Below are 17698 nucleotides of genomic sequence, written 5' to 3' on the forward strand. Positions count from 1 at the left end.
CTCTAAAGCTCTTTGATACCATTGCAAAGCTTCTCGATAATTCGTATCCAAACAAATACCAAAATGATACAATCGTCCCAAATGAAAGGCTGCTATTCCACTTTCCTTTTCTTCAACTCCACGACGATAAGTTTCCACTACTTGTTGTACATTCTCAGGAGTTACGGGTATGCCCAACACATCCTCCTCTTGTCCCCCTATATCCACTTTATTCTCCTTTCTGGATTGAATGTTTTGTAAAAATATTTCCATCTTCTCTTCATCAGTCACATCTTCAACGACTGTTTCTTGTTGCTTTACTGGAGTGTTTGTGATAGTCTCTTGCAAAGACATATCAACAATATCACTTGAATACTCTAATTGGTTCCACCAGTAGTCTTTCAATTTTTCCAATTCGACTATGAGAAACTTTCCTTTTGCTGTTTCTTCCAGTTGCCAAGGAATCCAATCTTCTTGACTGGTCACACTATCTAACAAGTGTTGACCAAATACAACTTTTCCACCAACACTTATTTCAACTTGTGACTTGTCTATGAATACAGAAATATCGCGAGTTGAAGTAGTATACGGAACTTGGACCATAATAGTGATAGTATGAATGGTTTGTGACCATTCATAATGATGACTTGCCATAATATCTAATGATGAATGACGACGGAAATGGAACAATATTCCATTTTATTATTATGATGATTATTCTCCAAGTACTCTTCCTGGACCCCATTGATGATGTTGTTGCTGTCTAGTGAAAGTGGATCTTGTGGTAGGAGGAATAGGTCCACTTAAAGTTGTTCTTCTTCTTGGTAACCATTGACGTAGAAATAAGGGAGTAGCAATCAATTTGTGACCTTGATTGCCAGGTAAAGTTGGATATATCTTATCTACAAAATACCAACAGTGTCCAGCAACTATTCCCGCAACAGCACGCATATTCAAACTTCCACTGGTCAACAAATCCATCAACAGATATACAAACGGAATATATTTCCCAGGCACTTGTACCAAACCCCATATAGAAACCAACTGGTTGGCGTGATATTTGGACCACATATAAATCACAGCCGATAATAAACTGGGTCCAAAAAAGAATAATGGAAAAGCTAAAATATCCCATATCCATAATATTCCAGTACAAAAAAGCAGCATAAATAAATAGTCTGCTGGGTCATGAAAGAAGACTTCTTCTTCTACCGACTTGGAATACTGAAGAATAAATAAAAGTTGGAATAAAAAGCCCAATCCAAGCCCTCCCAAGTACAATACAGAAAAACAAAGTCTCCACAACTCCAAGCCTTTCCATACGCTTGGCCATAGAAGAATGACACTCTTCACTCTCAACAAGCCTAAGCCAACTAACAAAGTGATAGTAAAGGACCCTAATAACCAGGTTCTGGTAATAATAGGTAAGCTTTGAAACCAAGAAGATAGGGAAGTTTGGTCCAACGTGCGAATAGAGTTGGGTTGGGACATGAAAGTCAATAATGATGAAGAATAAAGTAATGCATTCAAAAGTTATCTTTTTGTTTACGAAGATAAGCCAAAATATCCACAGGATCTGAATCCAACATTCTCAAGGACTCTTGAAGTTTCTTTTCTGTGACTCGCATAAAAGGATTATACTGAACTTCTTCACTTAGAGTAGATGGAACTGTAGGTTCATGAAGACTCCTCCTTTGTTCTGCCCAAGCCAACTTTGTCTATCATCATATATTACTATTGTGCCCACTTTGTTGACAAATCATACCTGAATAAAGGAGTTGTTGGTTTCTACTGTCTTTGCAAACTGTAAATTCTTTACAGTATATTCGTGACCACACCAAACCCGAGTATCCAAAGGCAACACTCTCAATACTTGCAACAGTGAATGAAACATATCTTTTGCTGTTCCTTCAAAGAACTTTCCACAACCTGCAATAAACAGTGTATCTCCTGTAAATACTTGAGGTGGTGAACTATCTGTCGTAGTAACATAATAACAAATATGGCCTTTGGTGTGACAGGGAGTATGGAGTGCTTTGATACAAATATTACCCACCTTGATGTCTTTCAGTTTCATTTGTAACTTTAAGAACATACACTTACGTGAATAATTTGTCCATCTTTCACTGACAACGTTGCACCATCCACCTCATCCAACTCACCACCAACAATAGTAATACCAAAAACCAACTCTGCCATTTTCTTATTTCCTGCAGCGTGACTAGAAATAACCGTTATGGACAAGAAGCGAAATATTTCTACAACTTACTCCCAGTGCTTATGAGTAGTTAACACGTGGGTAAGCTTTACCCTTTCCTTGGTTGCCACTTCTAATACTTTTTCAGGTTCTGCAGGATCTATAGCCGCTGCTACATTCTTAGTAGTATCTATCAATAAATAGGCATAGTTATCGGATAAAACAGGAATAGTAACAACACGTGCGATAGGAGACAAGGCCTCGTTGGACATTAGAAATGCTTAAGTTTTTTCTTATGAAATTTTGACGACCCAAAGAGAATGAAATGGACTATTCAAAACTATGTGCTTATGTGTAAGTAAAAGAACCGAAATCTTTCTCATAAAAGAGTTCAAAGTTTGTGGTTGTACTAGTGCGATTTCCTTGGTCTTTTTTTAATGTTTGGGGTACTTGTTTGTCTTTCACCAGTTGTATTTCTGGAGTTGCCAGTTTATTGCAGTGGACAAGTTTCCGAGAAACATGTATTGCTATTTATATTATGTTGGTTCTCTACTTTTTCTCTTTCTTTTTGGAATATTGAATTAGGTTTAGTATCTTTGGTTGCTTTTGGTTTTTATTGGAGTTGTTTCCTTTTCCTTTTGCTGCTTTTCAGTGGGATGTCTTATATAGTTGGTTGGGAAGAGGTTTGATTATGATACTGTGAGTAACTTTTCCTTGACTTATATTTTGGCTCACTTGATGGACATTGCTACTAGACTTGGTATACTGCAGTGGACAGCGAGTTCACTTTCCTTTGTCGTAGGTTGTCTAGTGTTTGCTTTGGTAAGACTGTTTTCAGATCATTCTTGTGCACTAAATAGAGTTGGATTGTGTGTTCCAAAAGGGTTGGAGTTGTGTATTCATTAGTTTATTATCACTTCGATATCCAAATTTTTGTCCCGATCGTATGACAACTTTATTTTATTCTACTTTGGAAGAACAACCGGAATATATTCCACCACCACCTTCCGAGTTTGCTTAACTTGTCTATTTTCTTCCTTCTTCTTTCAGTTGGTTTTGATGACGTTCACAGAAACGATGTATTCTTGAAAACGCTTCATTTAACACAGCTTTGGGTGCACAATAAACGACTCTGAAGAAATGAGGTGCTTGAAAACATTGTCCAGGTAATACCAAAACTGACTCTTCAGCTAATAATTGGATAGCCCATTCCATATCATCTTGAAACCCCATAGACTGGGAATCCAGTTGAACCATACAATACATACTTCCTTGAGGTGCACTAGTACAAGATAAACCTCTTATCTTGGATAAAGAATCCACAGTAAACTTGGCATGTTCTTCCAATGTTTCCACAAGGGCTACAAAGTCCGACTTGCAAGAATCCGAAAACAATGTTGGCAAAATCATTTGAAAAGGTGAACTAGGTACCAACATTCTCATACTCAACTGTCTCAAGCCTTGAATGATGTTTCCCTTTTCTAATAATTTTTGACGATCGTGTATGACAATCCATCCTAAACGCCAACCAGGAGCAACAAACATTTTACTTACACTACCCACCGATAAAATAGGTACATATTCACTTAAAGAAGCAAAAGAAAAGAACTGGCTACCTGAAAATGTCATATCTGAATAGACTTCATCAGCTACAATAGGAATACAAAGACGCTGTGCCATTTCCACAATGGCCATCATATGAGAATATGAAAATACGCTTCCACAAGGATTACTAGGATTATTCACAACTAGAGCTGCAGTACGATTATCGACCAATTGAGGTAGTTTTTCCAATCTGATTTGCCAACGTTGATGAGGATCCAAATCATAATAACGTACTTCAACTCCTAAATTATCCAATAAGGTCTTAAATAAGGGAAATCCTGGTCGAGGAATCAAGACATTGTCTCCAGGATTGCATAGAGCATTGAATACCATCTCCAAAGCACCCGAAGTACCACAAGTTAGAATAACTTCATCCTTAGTAATGGAATGATATTTATAAGAATATTTGCTTGCAATAGCAGACCTTGCATGTTCATTTCCCAAAGAGTTTGCGTATCCATGAGCTGAGTTCTCGGCAAGTACTTTTGAAAGAGCTTTCATGGCTTCTCGAGGCACTTTTAAATTTCCAAACGCTGTGGGATCTCCGATGGATAGAGCAATCAATTTTTTGTCTGGATTAGGTTTGACCGCCATTCCTTGTACAAGTTGTCGAATAGGATTGACCGTTTCCATGGCACGCTTCGAACAAGAAATTTTCCATTCCCTCTGTACAACACGCTTGGAAACGTATTGAATAGTTTCATTCTTCTTCTGTTTGTCAGTCTTTTTCTCGTCGTCTTGTGGATAAAGAATTTCTGCGGGACTTCTTTTCAAATCTATTTCCGCGTGACAATAAGAACACCAGCCCCATTTTTCTATTTCTTCAGGTGGCGCCAACCCTTTACATTGTGGACAAGATAGCCATCCTTTCCTTGCGTTTTCAAAAAGTCGCATAAAGGACTCGGTATCCATCGAATTCACGTGGTTACGTTTCCTAGCTTGCTCACTTTCCTTGATAAAGTCTTCATAAGCATGACTTCTTAAAAAGCTTGGCTCATTAAATAAAATGGGATCCACTGAAACTTGTCTTTTGGACGAAGGACGCTGCTCTTTGGGCCAATCAAAGCGCTGACTCTACGTCAGTCATAAATAAACTCTTTCACATCCAACAATAACGACAAGTGATTCTTACCAATTCTTTCAAGACTCTATTCATATCTTCTGCTTCTTCGCCGTCTTTTTTATCGTCTTCTTCTTTTGGAATTTTCCAGGATTCACGACCTTGTTTCCAAGCTGTCTCATTATCTGGTCCTTGTTCCATAGAAGCCCAGCACGTTCCTTTCGTAAATGTACGCCAATATCGTTTCCGCTTAATACGACCATGATACTTGATTTTGGCTTTTTCTGACCAAAAGCTACCCAAGTGAGAAGAAATATCCGCACCACCTATGAAAAACAACATCACCCAACAAATAGCCAATCTTTCTTTTTCCTATTTATTATCCCATAGAAAAATGCTTTTCTTGGCGCCATTCTTTAGTTATTTATCATTTTAATTTGGATGGCGGAAGCACACAATCTTTTAGACTTGCCTAAAACCAAAGCAGTTATCTTAGTTGGAGGTGCTTCTAAAGGTACTCGATTTCGTCCACTATCACTTGATCTCCCCAAACCACTGTTTCCACTGGGAGGTAAGCCTATGATAGAACATCATATCGAAGCTTGTGCTCGTGTACCTGGAATTATGGAAGTGATTTTGTTGGGATTCTATGAAGAGTCTTTATTTACAAGTTTTTTGGAGTCTGTCAGTGAAAGGTTTGGTATTCCTATGCGTTATTTAAGAGAGGCCAAGTCTTTGGGAACAGCTGGAGGTCTTAGTCGTTATGGCAACGCTATTCTTTCTGGAAACCCCAAGGCAGTTTTCGTTTTACACTGCGATGTGGGTTGTTCATTCCCTCTCATCAATCTCCTGCGATTTCATATACAAAAAAGTCAGGAATGTACGATTCTTGGAAAGGTTGTGGAACCAGAAGAAGCTAGAAAATACGGTTGTATGGTGAAGGATCCGAATACTTTCGAATTATTGCACTATGCGGAGAAACCTTCATCCATAGTATCTGAACTCATCAACTGCGGTAAGTATTGTGATGGAAAAGGGTTTACAACCTGATAACACCGGACAAGGTGTCTATGTGATATCTCCTTGGATATTGGATTACATCGGTCAGATACGTACTAAAGGCTCACAAAGTCCCAACAGAGTCAGTTACTATATGGATAGAGAAAACGATATCATTCGATTGGAACAAGAAGTGATTATGCCGTTGGCAGGTAAAGGCAAAATATTTGTATACGAAATGGAAGGATTTTGGGCACAAGTTAAAGAACCCAAAGCTGCATTGCATTGCTCCGAGTTGTATTTGGCATATTATAAAGAACATAAACCGGAATTGTTGACCACTTCTACGACTTCCTTGAGAGCGGTAAGTCGTCGTTATCAAACTTGTAAGGATGATAGATATTGTTTTTTTTGTTTGTTAGCGAATGGATGGACTGCTATTTATGCGGAATCAGAAGCCAACAGTTGGGTTACAGGAGACGAGACTGAATATTGTGGGAGCAGTCTACATTCATCCTTCAGCAAAAGTAGAAAGTAGTGCCAAGATTGGACCCAATGTGACCATCGCTGCTGGAGTAGAGATAGCTGCTGGTGCGAGGTTGATGAATTGTATTATATTGGAAGACGTGAGTGTCAAAGAACATGCATTTATCAGTCATAGTATTATTGGTTGGGGTTCAGTTGTGGGTGCCTGGACTCGAGTACAAGGAACGCCGGATAATCCTACTATATTTGGAGCTGGAGTCGTCACTGAAGCAGAAATTGTTGTTCGCAACTGTACAGTATTGCCACACAAAGCACTCAACGAAAGTTGTCATCAACAAATTATTCTTTAATGATTTACATGTTGGTATGATGATGTTGTATCTATGACGATAACCACGGAAGAAGTCCTAGTTACTGTATTTCAGTTTCTAGAAAAGGCAACAGAATATCCTTATAATGACCCACATAAAACGTTGGCTTTGGTTGTACACGGTATTTTATTAACTCACGGCTTTCGTCCCTCAGAAGAAGAACCACCCGAGAATGTAGATAACTGGTCACTCTCTGTTGAAAACGCAAAAATACCAAACTGTTTTGAGGAAAACAAGTATGGAGGAAGTTATCGACACTATAAGAGTTGTATGACCTTTGAAGTCCGAATGGTGCCTCTGGATAAGTATGTGGTAGTCAACGCTGTAGCCAGTGATGTGGACAGAGTGTTTTATTGTGAGCTCAAGTAAGTTTGATAATATTTGAAGGGTCCTGTATATTGAGTCTAAAGTGTTTTTGTAGGTTGGAGAAATATTTCAAGGACACAGTTTTGGAAGGTGGTAAACTGGTCGTTCCTCTGAGGAACTTGAAGTGGAGTCAAATACTGAAGAATGTGACCGATATGATTGCTGTGTTACGAACACAAATTATTTATGCACTTGTTCCTGATAGTGCTAAAGAAGGTTATGAAGCTAAAACCAGCGAAACTCACATTGGACAGTCAACCAACCAGCAGTCACAAGATAGTCGTCAGTTCTCACTACCGTCTAGAGACCCATTGCGTGTTGTTCCTCCTGTAGGTAGTCGATATTATCCAAGTGCCTATATAGATGAGGATAGAGATTCCATTCCGGTTCTTGGCCAAGGAGATTTATATCCTGGAGGGTTGCCTCGATTGTAAGTTTGCAACCTATTTTGTTGATAGTAGCTTATCATTATTTTTTAGGGAACGTACGTTTCCTAGTGGACCTTTGGATGGTTCTTTTGCAGCTCCAGATAATGGTTCCTTGATGGGACCTCGTCATTCCATGTTTCAGAGACGAGACCAACGGCCAGGACCTGGAAATAATATGTTGCCAAGGTTAGTATGTTATGGTTTGATTGTATTCTCAACTCAATAGGAAAGTTATAGAGGAGCTGTTCCTCCTGGAGCACGATTTGATGAGTTTGGTCCTCGATTTCCTCCCGATGAAACTTATTCAACCCTAGCTGGGTGGAGACATCGTCAAGAGATGCCGGATAATGATGTAGATGAACCACCACCTCCTGAAATGTATATGTGAAGAGAAGCCATTTCATTTGTAAATAAAATTGTTTTGTGATTATTGTTGGTGTGTGTTGATTGCGGGATTTCTTTTATTGTTCTATTTGCCAGATATCATGACTGCACAAAACAAAGAAACCGAAAAACCAAACCATGGCAGCAGTGCGTTGGACGAGAAAGATATTGCTTTGATGAAATCCTATGGTTTGGGACCTTACGCCCTGAATATAAGAAAGTTGGAACAAGAAGTTAAAGACAAACTCACACATATCAACCAAATATGTGGAATAAAAGAAAGCGATACCGGTTTGGCACCTCCAAGTCAGTGGGACTTGGTTGCCGACCGACAAACTATGCAAGAAGAACAACCCCTACAAGTATGTTCACTTGTCTATGTAAGCCTTTCATATCGGTATTCATCCTCTTTTGTCTTCATTAGGTAGCTAGATGTACCAAGATAATCAATCCAAATACGGAAGACGTAAGGTTTCCATTCTGATTGTTGAAAAGTTGTAATCGTTGTACTAGGCCAAATATATGATCAACGTGAAACAAATTGCCAAGTTTGTAGTCGGTCTTGGAGAAAAAGTTGCTCCAACGGACATCGAAGAGGGCATGCGAGTGGGAGTAGATAGAAACAAATATCAAATACAGATCCCTTTACCACCCAAAATTGACCCTTCTGTGACTATGATGACGGTAGAAGAAAAACCCGATGTTACATACAACGACGTGGGAGGTTCGAAAGAACAGATTGAGAAAATTCGAGAAGTTGTTGAGTTGCCACTGTTGAATCCAGAAAAATTTATTGCTCTTGGTATTGACCCTCCCAAGGGAGTATTATTGTATGGACCACCTGGTACTGGGAAAACTTTGTTAGCACGAGCAGTTGCTAATCGTACCGATGCTTGTTTCATACGAGTGATTGGTTCCGAACTGGTACAAAAATATGTCGGTGAAGGAGCTCGAATGGTGAGAGAATTATTTCAAATGGCACGTTCCAAAAAGGCTTGTATTATATTTTTTGATGAAATCGATGCGATTGGAGGTGCTCGCTTTGATGATGGTGCTGGAGGAGATAATGAAGTTCAACGTACGATGTTGGAAATTGTCAATCAATTGGATGGTTTTGATGCACGTGGAAATATCAAGGTTTTGATGGCAACCAATCGTCCTGACACACTGGACCCAGCTTTGTTAAGGCCTGGTAGATTGGACCGCAAAATAGAGTTTGGTTTACCTGATTTGGAAGGAAGAACGCATATCTTTCGTATACATGCAAAGAGTATGAATTGTGAACGCGGCATTCGTTTTGAACTGTTGGCTCGATTATGTCCCAATACGACCGGTGCCGATATACGAAGTATTTGCACAGAAGCTGGTATGTTTGCTATACGGGCGAGAAGAAAGACAGTCACAGAAAAAGACTTTTTACAAGCCATTGACAAAGTAGTCAAAGGATATGCAAAATTTTCTTATGTTAGCAAGTACATGATATTCAATTGAATGGAACGATATATGTACAATCTTTTGTGAGAGAACTTAATTATCTTTGAAGGCAATCTGTGTGTTTATTCTTTGTTGACAACAACAGCACATACCAAAGAATGGCATATCATGAAACTATGTCAATACGATTCAAACGTCATTCACAACCCAATTCATGTCGACTCTATAAAATAGGAACGAACATCTTTATACACTTCTTCTACACTTCTGGAAGCATCCACTTGCACAAGTTTCTCTCGAGAACGATAATACTCAACAACCGGCATAGTCGTTTCTACAAAAGTAGTAAAACGTTTGCGAATACTATCCAAATTGTCATCACTTCGACCACTCATTTGTCCTCGTTTCATCAATCTTTGTTCCATTTCCTCTTGTGGACAATCCAAAAACAAAATAAACTCAAAGTCACCCACCCATTTTTCAAATGCTCCAGCTTGATCTAATTTCCTAGGAAAACCATCGATCAAAAAGCCGGGAGTTTGGGTTTGTTCTTCCATTGCATTTTTTAATAGCTCAATAGTAATATGACCAGGTACAATTTCACCATTTCTGATCATTCGATCAATCATCTGTCCGTTGGAAGAACCAGTTTGCATTTCTTTGCGCAAAAGATCCCCAGCTGATAGATGACATAGATGAAATTCTTCAACAAGTTTTTCACATTGTGTACCTTTTCCACTTCCAGGACCACCCAATATAAAATATACCTATGCAATATATCGGGTTTAATCTCTCCAAGTATGAACGGAAAGAACAAAGAAAGGCTACTTGCCTTTTTCTTTGGAGACAAGGTAGGATCATGTTGGATAAGATAATGTCCCAACCACTCACAAGGATTTTCCGGTTTTTGCTCCAATTTACAAAGTTGAGTTAAACCTGCAGTAAGAATGGGTACCACTGCGGATTCCAAATACTTTCTAGGATTGTTTTCCAACATATTGTGAATATCAACTGGACCTTGCTCAGAAAACAAAAAGCACAACACAAAGTCAATACTCACGGTTCGGAAAGAAAAACTCTATGCATTCCTTTGCGATACTCTTATCCGTAGAATAATATAACAATTCGAAAGGAAAACCATATTTCGTCGAGAAAGAACTGGCTTCCAAGTCTCCTTTATCCATAGAGGTTTGACCGTCAAACAATTCTTTGAAAGTTTCCAAAAGTTGTTTTTTCTTTACAATGAAAGCCATACATGAGTTTTCAGTTAGCTTTCCTATTTTTTCTTCTTCTTCTGCTTCATTGGTAGCTTGTTCATTCGGTTTGGAGTACAACTGGAGAAACCGTTTAGCACGTTCACGATCCAACGAAACCCATTCTTGATATACTATTTCACAATCTTTTTGTTTCAAGTCTTTGGTAATAGTTGCTTGTTTCGATGCAGCTGCTTGTGTAAGGAGTAAGAAACCAAGCATGTCATCTTCCGCCATCAATGAATAATATGAAAATGCTTTTGGCGCTCATCTTCATTTTTTTTTCAAGGATTGTTTCTCAAACCATTATTATGATTGGACTACAACGTATTAATAAAGCACAATCCTCTTTTGTGAAATAGAAATAAGCTCAAAGGTCTTACTTTTACTTGACTATGAATTTCTCTTATTTGTTTCCTTTCAGCTGACAACATGTTCCCCTTGTTTGATTGGACATTTCATTTCATACTTAAGAGACTGTGTTGGTCCAAATCTTGATTGGTTTTCTTTTATATTATTCAACTGTAAGTATTCATCTTTTTTTAAAGAGTCTCTTCGGAAAGATATCTATTCTTTTAGAGTTCCTAAACAATGGATACTATCCTCTGTATCACCTAAAAACGATTGGCCCAAATATCAGTGAACATGTTCTATTTATAGCAACTTGATATGCTTTCCATTCTTATGGAATATAACACAATCAAACAATCCCAAAAAGAACAACAAACATTCTCTCTGTCAAGAAATCCAATTTGAAGATTTGCTTTGCATATTTTTCATGAAATGAAAAGACGGTCTCACCATCATCATATGCAAACCTTAAATGGTTCCAACCAGTATACGATGAACTCCTTAAATAGAATACCTACCTTTTGGATATCTCTTCCTCTCAGTTATGTTAGTAGTTATACCAACTCTTTATGTGGTTCCACAGTTTTCATCACGAGACGATGGGACAGAGTCAACAAAAGTAAATATTGTCTACGCAGCTCTTATCGCAAGCTACTTCATACAAGGTTGTATATGGGGAATGGAAATAGTTTTGGACGTTGTTTTCGAATCAGTACTTGGGGCGAATCACATGGAGCAGGTGTTGGTGTGACAATCGATGGTTGTCCTCCACAGTTGCCACTCACAGTAGATGATATCCAAAAGGAACTGGATAGAAGAAGGCCCGGTCAAAGTAGAATCGTTACGCCTAGAAAAGAACAAGATGAAGCCGAAATCTTATCCGGTGTCGTGGATGGCCAGACGATTGGTACTCCTATAGCAATACTTGTTCGCAATCAAGATCAAAGACCTCAAGATTATGACACCGTTGCAGTTAAATATCGTCCATCTCATGCAGATGCCACTTATGATGCCAAATATGGAATTAGAGCTGTAGCTGGTGGTGGAAGGTCTTCTGCCAGAGAAACTATTGGTAGAGTTGCAGCAGGTGCAGTAGCTAAGAAAATTTTGGCTACTTATTGCAAAATGGAAATTCTGGGTTATGTTCAAAGAGTGAAAGATATTTCTGCTCAACATTTGGATCCCAATCAAGTTACTTTGGACCAGATTGAGAAGAATATGGTTCGTTGTCCCGATGAACGAGTAGCACAAGAAATGATCGAGTTGATAGATAAAGTAAGGCGTAGTGGAGATTCTTTAGGAGGTGTTGTAGAGTGTATCGTAAGAAATGTTCCTGCAGGTTTAGGTTCTCCAGTATTTGATAAGTTGGAAGCGGAATTAGCAAAGGCTTGTATGTCACTTCCTGCTTCCAAAGGTTTTGAGATTGGTTCGGGTTTTAGTGGGACGTATATGACAGGTTCTGAACATAACGATGAGTTTTATATAGATTCGGATGGCCGTACCCGTACACGAACGAATCGTTCAGGTGGTATTCAAGGTGGTATATCTAATGGAGAAAATATTATTTTGAGAGTTGCTTTCAAACCGACGAGTACAATTGGCAAAATTCAAAAAACAGTGAGTAGAAGTGGAGAAGAAGTGGTTGGTATCCTTTGGATAAGTTACAAAGTTCACTTTTAACGTTCAATTAGGAACTGAGAGGGAAAGGTCGACACGATCCTTGTGTACTTCCTAGAGCAGTTCCTATGGTAGAAGCCATGGTGGCTTTGGTTATGGTTGATCAACTTATGCAACAAAGAGCCCAAAGTTTTCTTCCTTTTAGAAAAGAGTCGATTACATTTCATTCTCTTGGAAAGCAATTATAAAGTGGAATGAATAATAACGACGCTTCATACTATTACAATTGTTGGTTTTTCTTTTTCCTTCCAAGTTGTTATTCCTACTGGAGCGACTACTTTGGAAATATATCTCCTTATTTCTTTGCCAGTTTAGGCACTGCACTGGCTGTTGGTCTCTCCGTTCTCGGTGCTGCTTGGGGTATATTTATTACAGGTAGTAGTTTGGTTGGTGCAGCTGTCAAACAACCGAGAATCCAATCCAAAAACTTGATAAGGTAAGAGACTAGGAACATTGCAATGTTTTCTATGAGTAAAGGAAAATAGCGTCATATTTTGTGAAGCTGTTGCCATTTATGGAGTGATTATGGCTATTATTATGCAATCGAAACTTGCAGATGTGACGTCGCCCAGTGCCTTTACTGGTTATGGTTTATTTGCAGCAGGTCTTACAGTAGGGTTATCTAATTTGGCTTGTGGGTAAGAAAGAAGGGAATGATTGGACTGGACTTGGTTTTACAGTATTCTCTAGTCTCTGTGTTGGAATCACTGGAAGTTCTTGTGCTTTGGCTGATGCTCAAGATCCCCAATTGTTTGTCAAAATTTTGATTGTAGAAATATTTGCTAGTGCTTTAGGTATATTTGGTATTATTGTTGGTATTATTATTGCTGGGAAATGTACCTTTGCTGCCTGATAGGATTCATCCTATTTATCCTATTTATGGACATCGTCGAATGGAGCTGATTTGTGGTCTCATAGCGTCCCATAATACTCCTGCTTTATGTGCCGCTATGAAACCTAAAGCTTCCAAATAGTTGCTGGTCTAATTATTCATTATGCATCAATGAAATGAAATACTACAATCCACAATAGTTCTGTATCTTACCTTTATCAAACGATTATCTGATGGGATTGGAATATCTTTCTTTTCGGTACTATTTTCTTCTACATAAAACAAGGCCGTACGTGAATGATACAATTGCTCAACTGCACAAGTATTTTGGTGAACTCCAAATGGTAATACTACCGCATCCAAAGAATCCACCCAAATATCTTCAGCATGTGAGTCTTGACGACTTGTTATATAATGAGGAGCTCTAGAAAGTCCCACTAAAACACTTGTCAAAAAAGTATATCCCAATTCCTCAGCAGCAGACTTGGGATGAATCGTCTTATCCAATGGTAATGGAGATAATGCAGGTGCATGTGCACATGGAACTTGACATTCTTGAGCAACATGTCGAGAAATGAGAGCTTCTGCTCCACCCACAATATCCACTCCATAGCCATGTCGATAAGAATGCAGCAACTCATCATCATCATCTGGAAACCGAGTTACCAACGCTATGGCATCACAATTCTATGCGTATCTCTATTTAGGTTGCAACTAAAAGTCAGTCAATGATCAAGATACTCTTTCTTCTATCAACTTTCGGCTAGCTCGAACCAATAGTTCTAACCCTTCAATTCTACCACTACTTGTCCCATCGTCCGTTATAAAAGTCTCAACATGCAACGCCTATGATTCTTTGATTAGGATAACCCTGAAAGACAATCTAATCAACACAACATGCTTATTTACCTTTTCAGTCAAAGCATAATCAGTCACGGCAATTCCCAATGTGGCTCGAGCAGCATCTGCACACTGAAGATGACGATACAGCAACTCTTCTTCGATTCCACTGTCCAATACCAAACCTACCCGATTCCATCTATCATTCCAAGAATAGAAGAGTAACTAAGAAAGAATAATTTGCAGACTATTTATACCTGACTGGACGAAGACCCCACTTTCCACTAAAAAACTGGTCCATCCCAAATCCTTCTACATAAAGAACGTTGTCCATAGGCCAATACATAAGAGCACTAGCGTTCCAATATAATTGAGTTGAAAAGTGAAAATAGCATTTCTTTACCCATTCAATACATTTGGATGAGCAATCAGTCGATCAACCACAGAAGCAAAGGCTCGAGCAGTAGGCAATCCATCACCTGCATAGCCTCCTATTCTAGCTCCAGTCCTATCAAAACACACATACACATATATTCATTTAAGGATTTTATTGAGTCCATTAATATATTCACTATACCCCGTTGGAATAACCAAAGCTGCAGTATATTCCTTTTGATGATCAGAAAACTGGACACAACAACTAGTCTTCAGGACTGCACTAGAACTATTATAAAGTTTTTTTCCAATATATATATATATACATATATATATTCTAATATGGTTACCTTTTTCTAATACTATAGTTGTTCTTTTTATATCCTTTCCCAACTTTATGGAAAACAAAAGCTCTTTCTGTACCAAGCCAAGTACAAGATAAAAAGGCCATGAAAAGATGATTTCATTCTATTCTTTTCCAATATCTCATATGAAAGATGAGTCACAACCATTTTATGATGGACTTTTGTCCCACAAAAATCATGTATGATATATATGTATATATATATATATAGAGAGAGTTATGTATCTATTTACTGTCCTTGAGGCATTCCCATAAACGCTCGAGTATTACTATTATTATTATTATTACTATTATTATTATTATTGGGAAATAAGGTCGAAGTAGAATAGTTGTTAAAATGGGAACTATTTCCTCCTCCAATATTCTTCCATGGAAAATAACGTAAATTGGAAGGAGTAGCATTAGCTGGACTTTGTCCGGATAATAAAAAAATACTTGGAGACATATTCTCTGGATACAATTCCATATCCAAGGACCCTGTCAGAGGAGTTAATCCTGAACCTGCTCCATAACTCCCAACAAATAAAGTAGAAGACCATGAAGCATCTTCTACACCATAAACACTGTAATTATTATTTCCCAATGAGTCTCTACCAGGAATAGGCACTGCTCTTCCATGAATAGGAGGTAATATGGGAGGATTATTAGGGGAATATCCATATAAATTATTGGATGCCAACAAGGATCGATTCCAAGAAGAACTATAATTATTCATCACATTCGAAGACTGCCATAACATATTGTTGTTATTATGATGTTCATTCCAAGCTGGTGATTGTGCAGTCCCTTCCATGGGATGAACTTGATCTGTTCCTGTATCCAATACTATGTTTCCTTGGTCCAACAATACTCCAGAGTTACTATCCAATGACATGGAAATATTCTCATGTGACAGCGAATCCCTTTCAGACACTTGTTCTTCTCTCAAAACACAGGGTCCATCTAAACCTTCATTGGTCACAAAACTATCCTGTGTAGTTTGACTTGGTTCTAAAACAGTTCCATCACGAGAACGAGATGAAATATCCAGCGAAGGTGACTCTCTCTTATTGACTAATCTTCCCTTCTTGGTTTCCGATCCTACCATAGAACTGTCTCTATCTTGACCCACATACACTTCACACTCTGGATGTTTAGCTAAATAAGCTTCCACATTCTTTCGTAAGGGTGCTGCATTTCCTGTTATCTTGCGTTCCTCTATCTTATTCCACATGGGAACATGCTCGTTACCAGCTACTATGGTGGAGCCTGTCTTAGGGTCAACTGAACCAATAGCTATGCCACCACTCAAATTCTTGTCTTGACCAGTATATACTTCACATTCGGGATGTTTCGCTAAATATCGTTCTAAATTTCTTCTCAAAGGTGCTGCATTACCAGCGACTTTTCTGCATTCTATGCGGTTCCATATAGTTACATGTTGGGAGGCCTCTTCTGGGGTCATCGTGTCCATTGCCATATCAGCTGTTTCACTGTTGCTAGAATAGCTCGTTTCTATCAACCCCCTTCCTCTACTCAATCGTTTTTCAGAAACTTCAAACTGCTGTTGGTTAAGACCAGCTCTTCTCGTTTCATAAGGTTGTCCAGGGAACATGACGAAAATATCTCTACAAATATGGCTCTTTCCAAAAAGTATGCGTTTTCGTAAAGAAACAAAAATATCAATCACATGAAATAATTTCCAAACACACTTTCTCTCTCTCTCTCTCTTTTCAATAGTTGTGTCCTCGTGTTCTGACACCAACTCCCGAATGTCGAAATTAACCCCAAGTGTTGGGAATAACATATGAAAGGATGATGTTGCTCTGTACTCTTTTCAGGAAACCGGCAGAAAACAATATAAACTTGAAATTATCTTCAAACATGCAACCTCAGCTTTATTGACTTTACTTTTTCATCCATGCTAAGAGAGTATTCTGTCTCTTGATTTTCTTCTGCAACTGCAACAACCCATATACCAATGCTTCTGCAGTTGGGGGACAACCAGGTACATAAATATCTACAGGTACAATGCGGTCACAACCACGAACTACTGAATAAGAATAATGATAATAACCACCACCATTGGCACAACTACCCATGGAAACTACCCAACGAGGTTCTGGCATTTGGTCATATACTTTACGCAAGGCTGGTGCCATTTTGTTGGTAAGTGTTCCAGCTACTATCATAACGTCGCTTTGTCTTGGTGACGGACGAAAAACTATACCCATGCGGTCCAAGTCGTATCTTGGAGCAGCAGCGTGCATCATCTCTACAGCACAACAAGCCAAACCAAAAGTCATTGGCCACAAAGAATTGCTTCTAGCCCAATTACAGAGGTCATCTAACTTGGAAACTACGTATTCTAAAGACCCTTCAGGTTTGGATAAAGGTACAGGAGAGTCACTTGGAGACAGGGAGGCAAACCCTCTTCTCAAACTGTCAGTCGTTGTTGTTGTTTGCTTTCCTACTGTTGAGAGACGAACATAACGACTCAATTTTTGGAATACTGCAGTGCTTTTCATATGTTATACGAGTCTCTAATACAACACTTGTAACAGCGACTGAATTCGACTGATGAAAGTTTTTCACCCAATTCCAAATGGAAAATTGAAACACTATTTATACTCGGTTGTCATTTTCTTTGTCTATAGAAAAAAAAAGTCAGTTCGTCTGAAATGGCGCCAAAATGTAAAGAAGTCTTATTTTCCATTT

The 17698-nt window shown here is 38.6% G+C and overlaps 13 protein-coding genes across 13 annotated transcripts in view; 5 read left to right on the forward strand and 8 right to left on the reverse strand.

Moving 5' to 3' along the window:
• The window catches only part of Gasu_21840 (Sel1 domain protein repeat-containing protein), a 2005-nt gene extending 1347 nt beyond the window's left edge, over positions 1-658 (reverse strand). Inside the window, exon 1 of the mRNA XM_005706975.1 lies at positions 20-658. Within this exon, the coding sequence (XP_005707032.1) occupies positions 20-633 (614 nt within the window). The 5' untranslated portion in view covers positions 634-658. The remainder of the gene's footprint in view (positions 1-19) is intronic.
• Positions 659-662: 4 nt separating this feature from the next.
• On the reverse strand, positions 663-1478 carry Gasu_21850 (derlin-like protein). Its single transcript, XM_005706976.1, has one exon. The coding sequence runs from the start codon at positions 1468-1470 to the stop codon at positions 694-696; it is 777 nt and encodes a 258-aa protein (XP_005707033.1). The 5' UTR covers positions 1471-1478; the 3' UTR covers positions 663-693.
• Positions 1479-1483: 5 nt separating this feature from the next.
• Positions 1484-2468, reverse strand: Gasu_21860 (hydroxyacylglutathione hydrolase). The gene is made up of 4 exons (XM_005706977.1): positions 2249-2468; positions 2083-2200; positions 1745-2035; positions 1484-1697 (listed from the first exon to the last, which is right to left on the reverse strand). Exons 1-4 carry the CDS (start codon positions 2446-2448, stop codon positions 1506-1508), a joined length of 801 nt encoding a protein of 266 aa, XP_005707034.1. The 5' UTR covers positions 2449-2468; the 3' UTR covers positions 1484-1505.
• Positions 2469-2478: 10 nt separating this feature from the next.
• Positions 2479-3332, forward strand: Gasu_21870 (uncharacterized protein). The gene is made up of 5 exons (XM_005706978.1): positions 2479-2530; positions 2590-2716; positions 2768-2875; positions 2932-2998; positions 3060-3332. Exons 1-5 carry the CDS (start codon positions 2497-2499, stop codon positions 3195-3197), a joined length of 474 nt encoding a protein of 157 aa, XP_005707035.1. The 5' UTR covers positions 2479-2496; the 3' UTR covers positions 3198-3332.
• A 1-nt stretch (position 3333) lies between these two features.
• Positions 3334-5208, reverse strand: Gasu_21880 (tyrosine aminotransferase). The gene is made up of 3 exons (XM_005706979.1): positions 4914-5208; positions 3414-4855; positions 3334-3366 (listed from the first exon to the last, which is right to left on the reverse strand). The coding sequence occupies exons 1-3, from the start codon at positions 5181-5183 to the stop codon at positions 3363-3365; spliced, it is 1716 nt and encodes a 571-aa protein (XP_005707036.1). The 5' UTR covers positions 5184-5208; the 3' UTR covers positions 3334-3362.
• A 30-nt stretch (positions 5209-5238) lies between these two features.
• Gasu_21890 (mannose-1-phosphate guanylyltransferase) lies at positions 5239-6699 on the forward strand. The gene is made up of 3 exons (XM_005706980.1): positions 5239-5856; positions 5906-6204; positions 6263-6699. The coding sequence occupies exons 1-3, from the start codon at positions 5283-5285 to the stop codon at positions 6674-6676; spliced, it is 1287 nt and encodes a 428-aa protein (XP_005707037.1). The 5' UTR covers positions 5239-5282; the 3' UTR covers positions 6677-6699.
• Positions 6700-6708: 9 nt separating this feature from the next.
• On the forward strand, positions 6709-7921 carry Gasu_21900 (uncharacterized protein). Its single transcript, XM_005706981.1, has 4 exons — positions 6709-7062; positions 7119-7493; positions 7543-7677; positions 7729-7921. Exons 1-4 carry the CDS (start codon positions 6710-6712, stop codon positions 7877-7879), a joined length of 1014 nt encoding a protein of 337 aa, XP_005707038.1. The 5' UTR covers position 6709; the 3' UTR covers positions 7880-7921.
• Positions 7922-7928: 7 nt separating this feature from the next.
• Positions 7929-9409, forward strand: Gasu_21910 (AAA-type ATPase). Its single transcript, XM_005706982.1, has 3 exons — positions 7929-8237; positions 8300-8341; positions 8389-9409. The coding sequence occupies exons 1-3, from the start codon at positions 7977-7979 to the stop codon at positions 9364-9366; spliced, it is 1281 nt and encodes a 426-aa protein (XP_005707039.1). The 5' UTR covers positions 7929-7976; the 3' UTR covers positions 9367-9409.
• A 4-nt stretch (positions 9410-9413) lies between these two features.
• On the reverse strand, positions 9414-10938 carry Gasu_21920 (cytidylate kinase). Its single transcript, XM_005706983.1, has 3 exons — positions 10370-10938; positions 10142-10320; positions 9414-10076 (listed from the first exon to the last, which is right to left on the reverse strand). The coding sequence occupies exons 1-3, from the start codon at positions 10797-10799 to the stop codon at positions 9522-9524; spliced, it is 1164 nt and encodes a 387-aa protein (XP_005707040.1). The 5' UTR covers positions 10800-10938; the 3' UTR covers positions 9414-9521.
• Positions 10939-11298: 360 nt separating this feature from the next.
• On the forward strand, positions 11299-12959 carry Gasu_21930 (chorismate synthase). Its single transcript, XM_005706984.1, has 2 exons — positions 11299-12554; positions 12605-12959. Exons 1-2 carry the CDS (start codon positions 11346-11348, stop codon positions 12776-12778), a joined length of 1383 nt encoding a protein of 460 aa, XP_005707041.1. The 5' UTR covers positions 11299-11345; the 3' UTR covers positions 12779-12959.
• A 454-nt stretch (positions 12960-13413) lies between these two features.
• Gasu_21940 (uncharacterized protein) lies at positions 13414-15118 on the reverse strand. Its single transcript, XM_005706985.1, has 8 exons — positions 14988-15118; positions 14840-14926; positions 14666-14770; positions 14520-14615; positions 14332-14461; positions 14164-14268; positions 13636-14109; positions 13414-13572 (listed from the first exon to the last, which is right to left on the reverse strand). The coding sequence occupies exons 1-8, from the start codon at positions 15086-15088 to the stop codon at positions 13468-13470; spliced, it is 1203 nt and encodes a 400-aa protein (XP_005707042.1). The 5' UTR covers positions 15089-15118; the 3' UTR covers positions 13414-13467.
• A 16-nt stretch (positions 15119-15134) lies between these two features.
• On the reverse strand, positions 15135-16838 carry Gasu_21950 (uncharacterized protein). Its single transcript, XM_005706986.1, has one exon. The coding sequence runs from the start codon at positions 16785-16787 to the stop codon at positions 15231-15233; it is 1557 nt and encodes a 518-aa protein (XP_005707043.1). The 5' UTR covers positions 16788-16838; the 3' UTR covers positions 15135-15230.
• A 15-nt stretch (positions 16839-16853) lies between these two features.
• On the reverse strand, positions 16854-17668 carry Gasu_21960 (NADH dehydrogenase (ubiquinone) Fe-S protein 7). Its single transcript, XM_005706987.1, has one exon. The coding sequence runs from the start codon at positions 17506-17508 to the stop codon at positions 16888-16890; it is 621 nt and encodes a 206-aa protein (XP_005707044.1). The 5' UTR covers positions 17509-17668; the 3' UTR covers positions 16854-16887.
• Between the last annotated feature and the right edge of the window lie 30 nt (positions 17669-17698).

Source organism: Galdieria sulphuraria (genome assembly GCF_000341285.1).
Source record: "Galdieria sulphuraria unplaced genomic scaffold scaf_15, whole genome shotgun sequence".
NCBI classification, from domain to species: domain Eukaryota; phylum Rhodophyta; class Bangiophyceae; order Galdieriales; family Galdieriaceae; genus Galdieria; species Galdieria sulphuraria.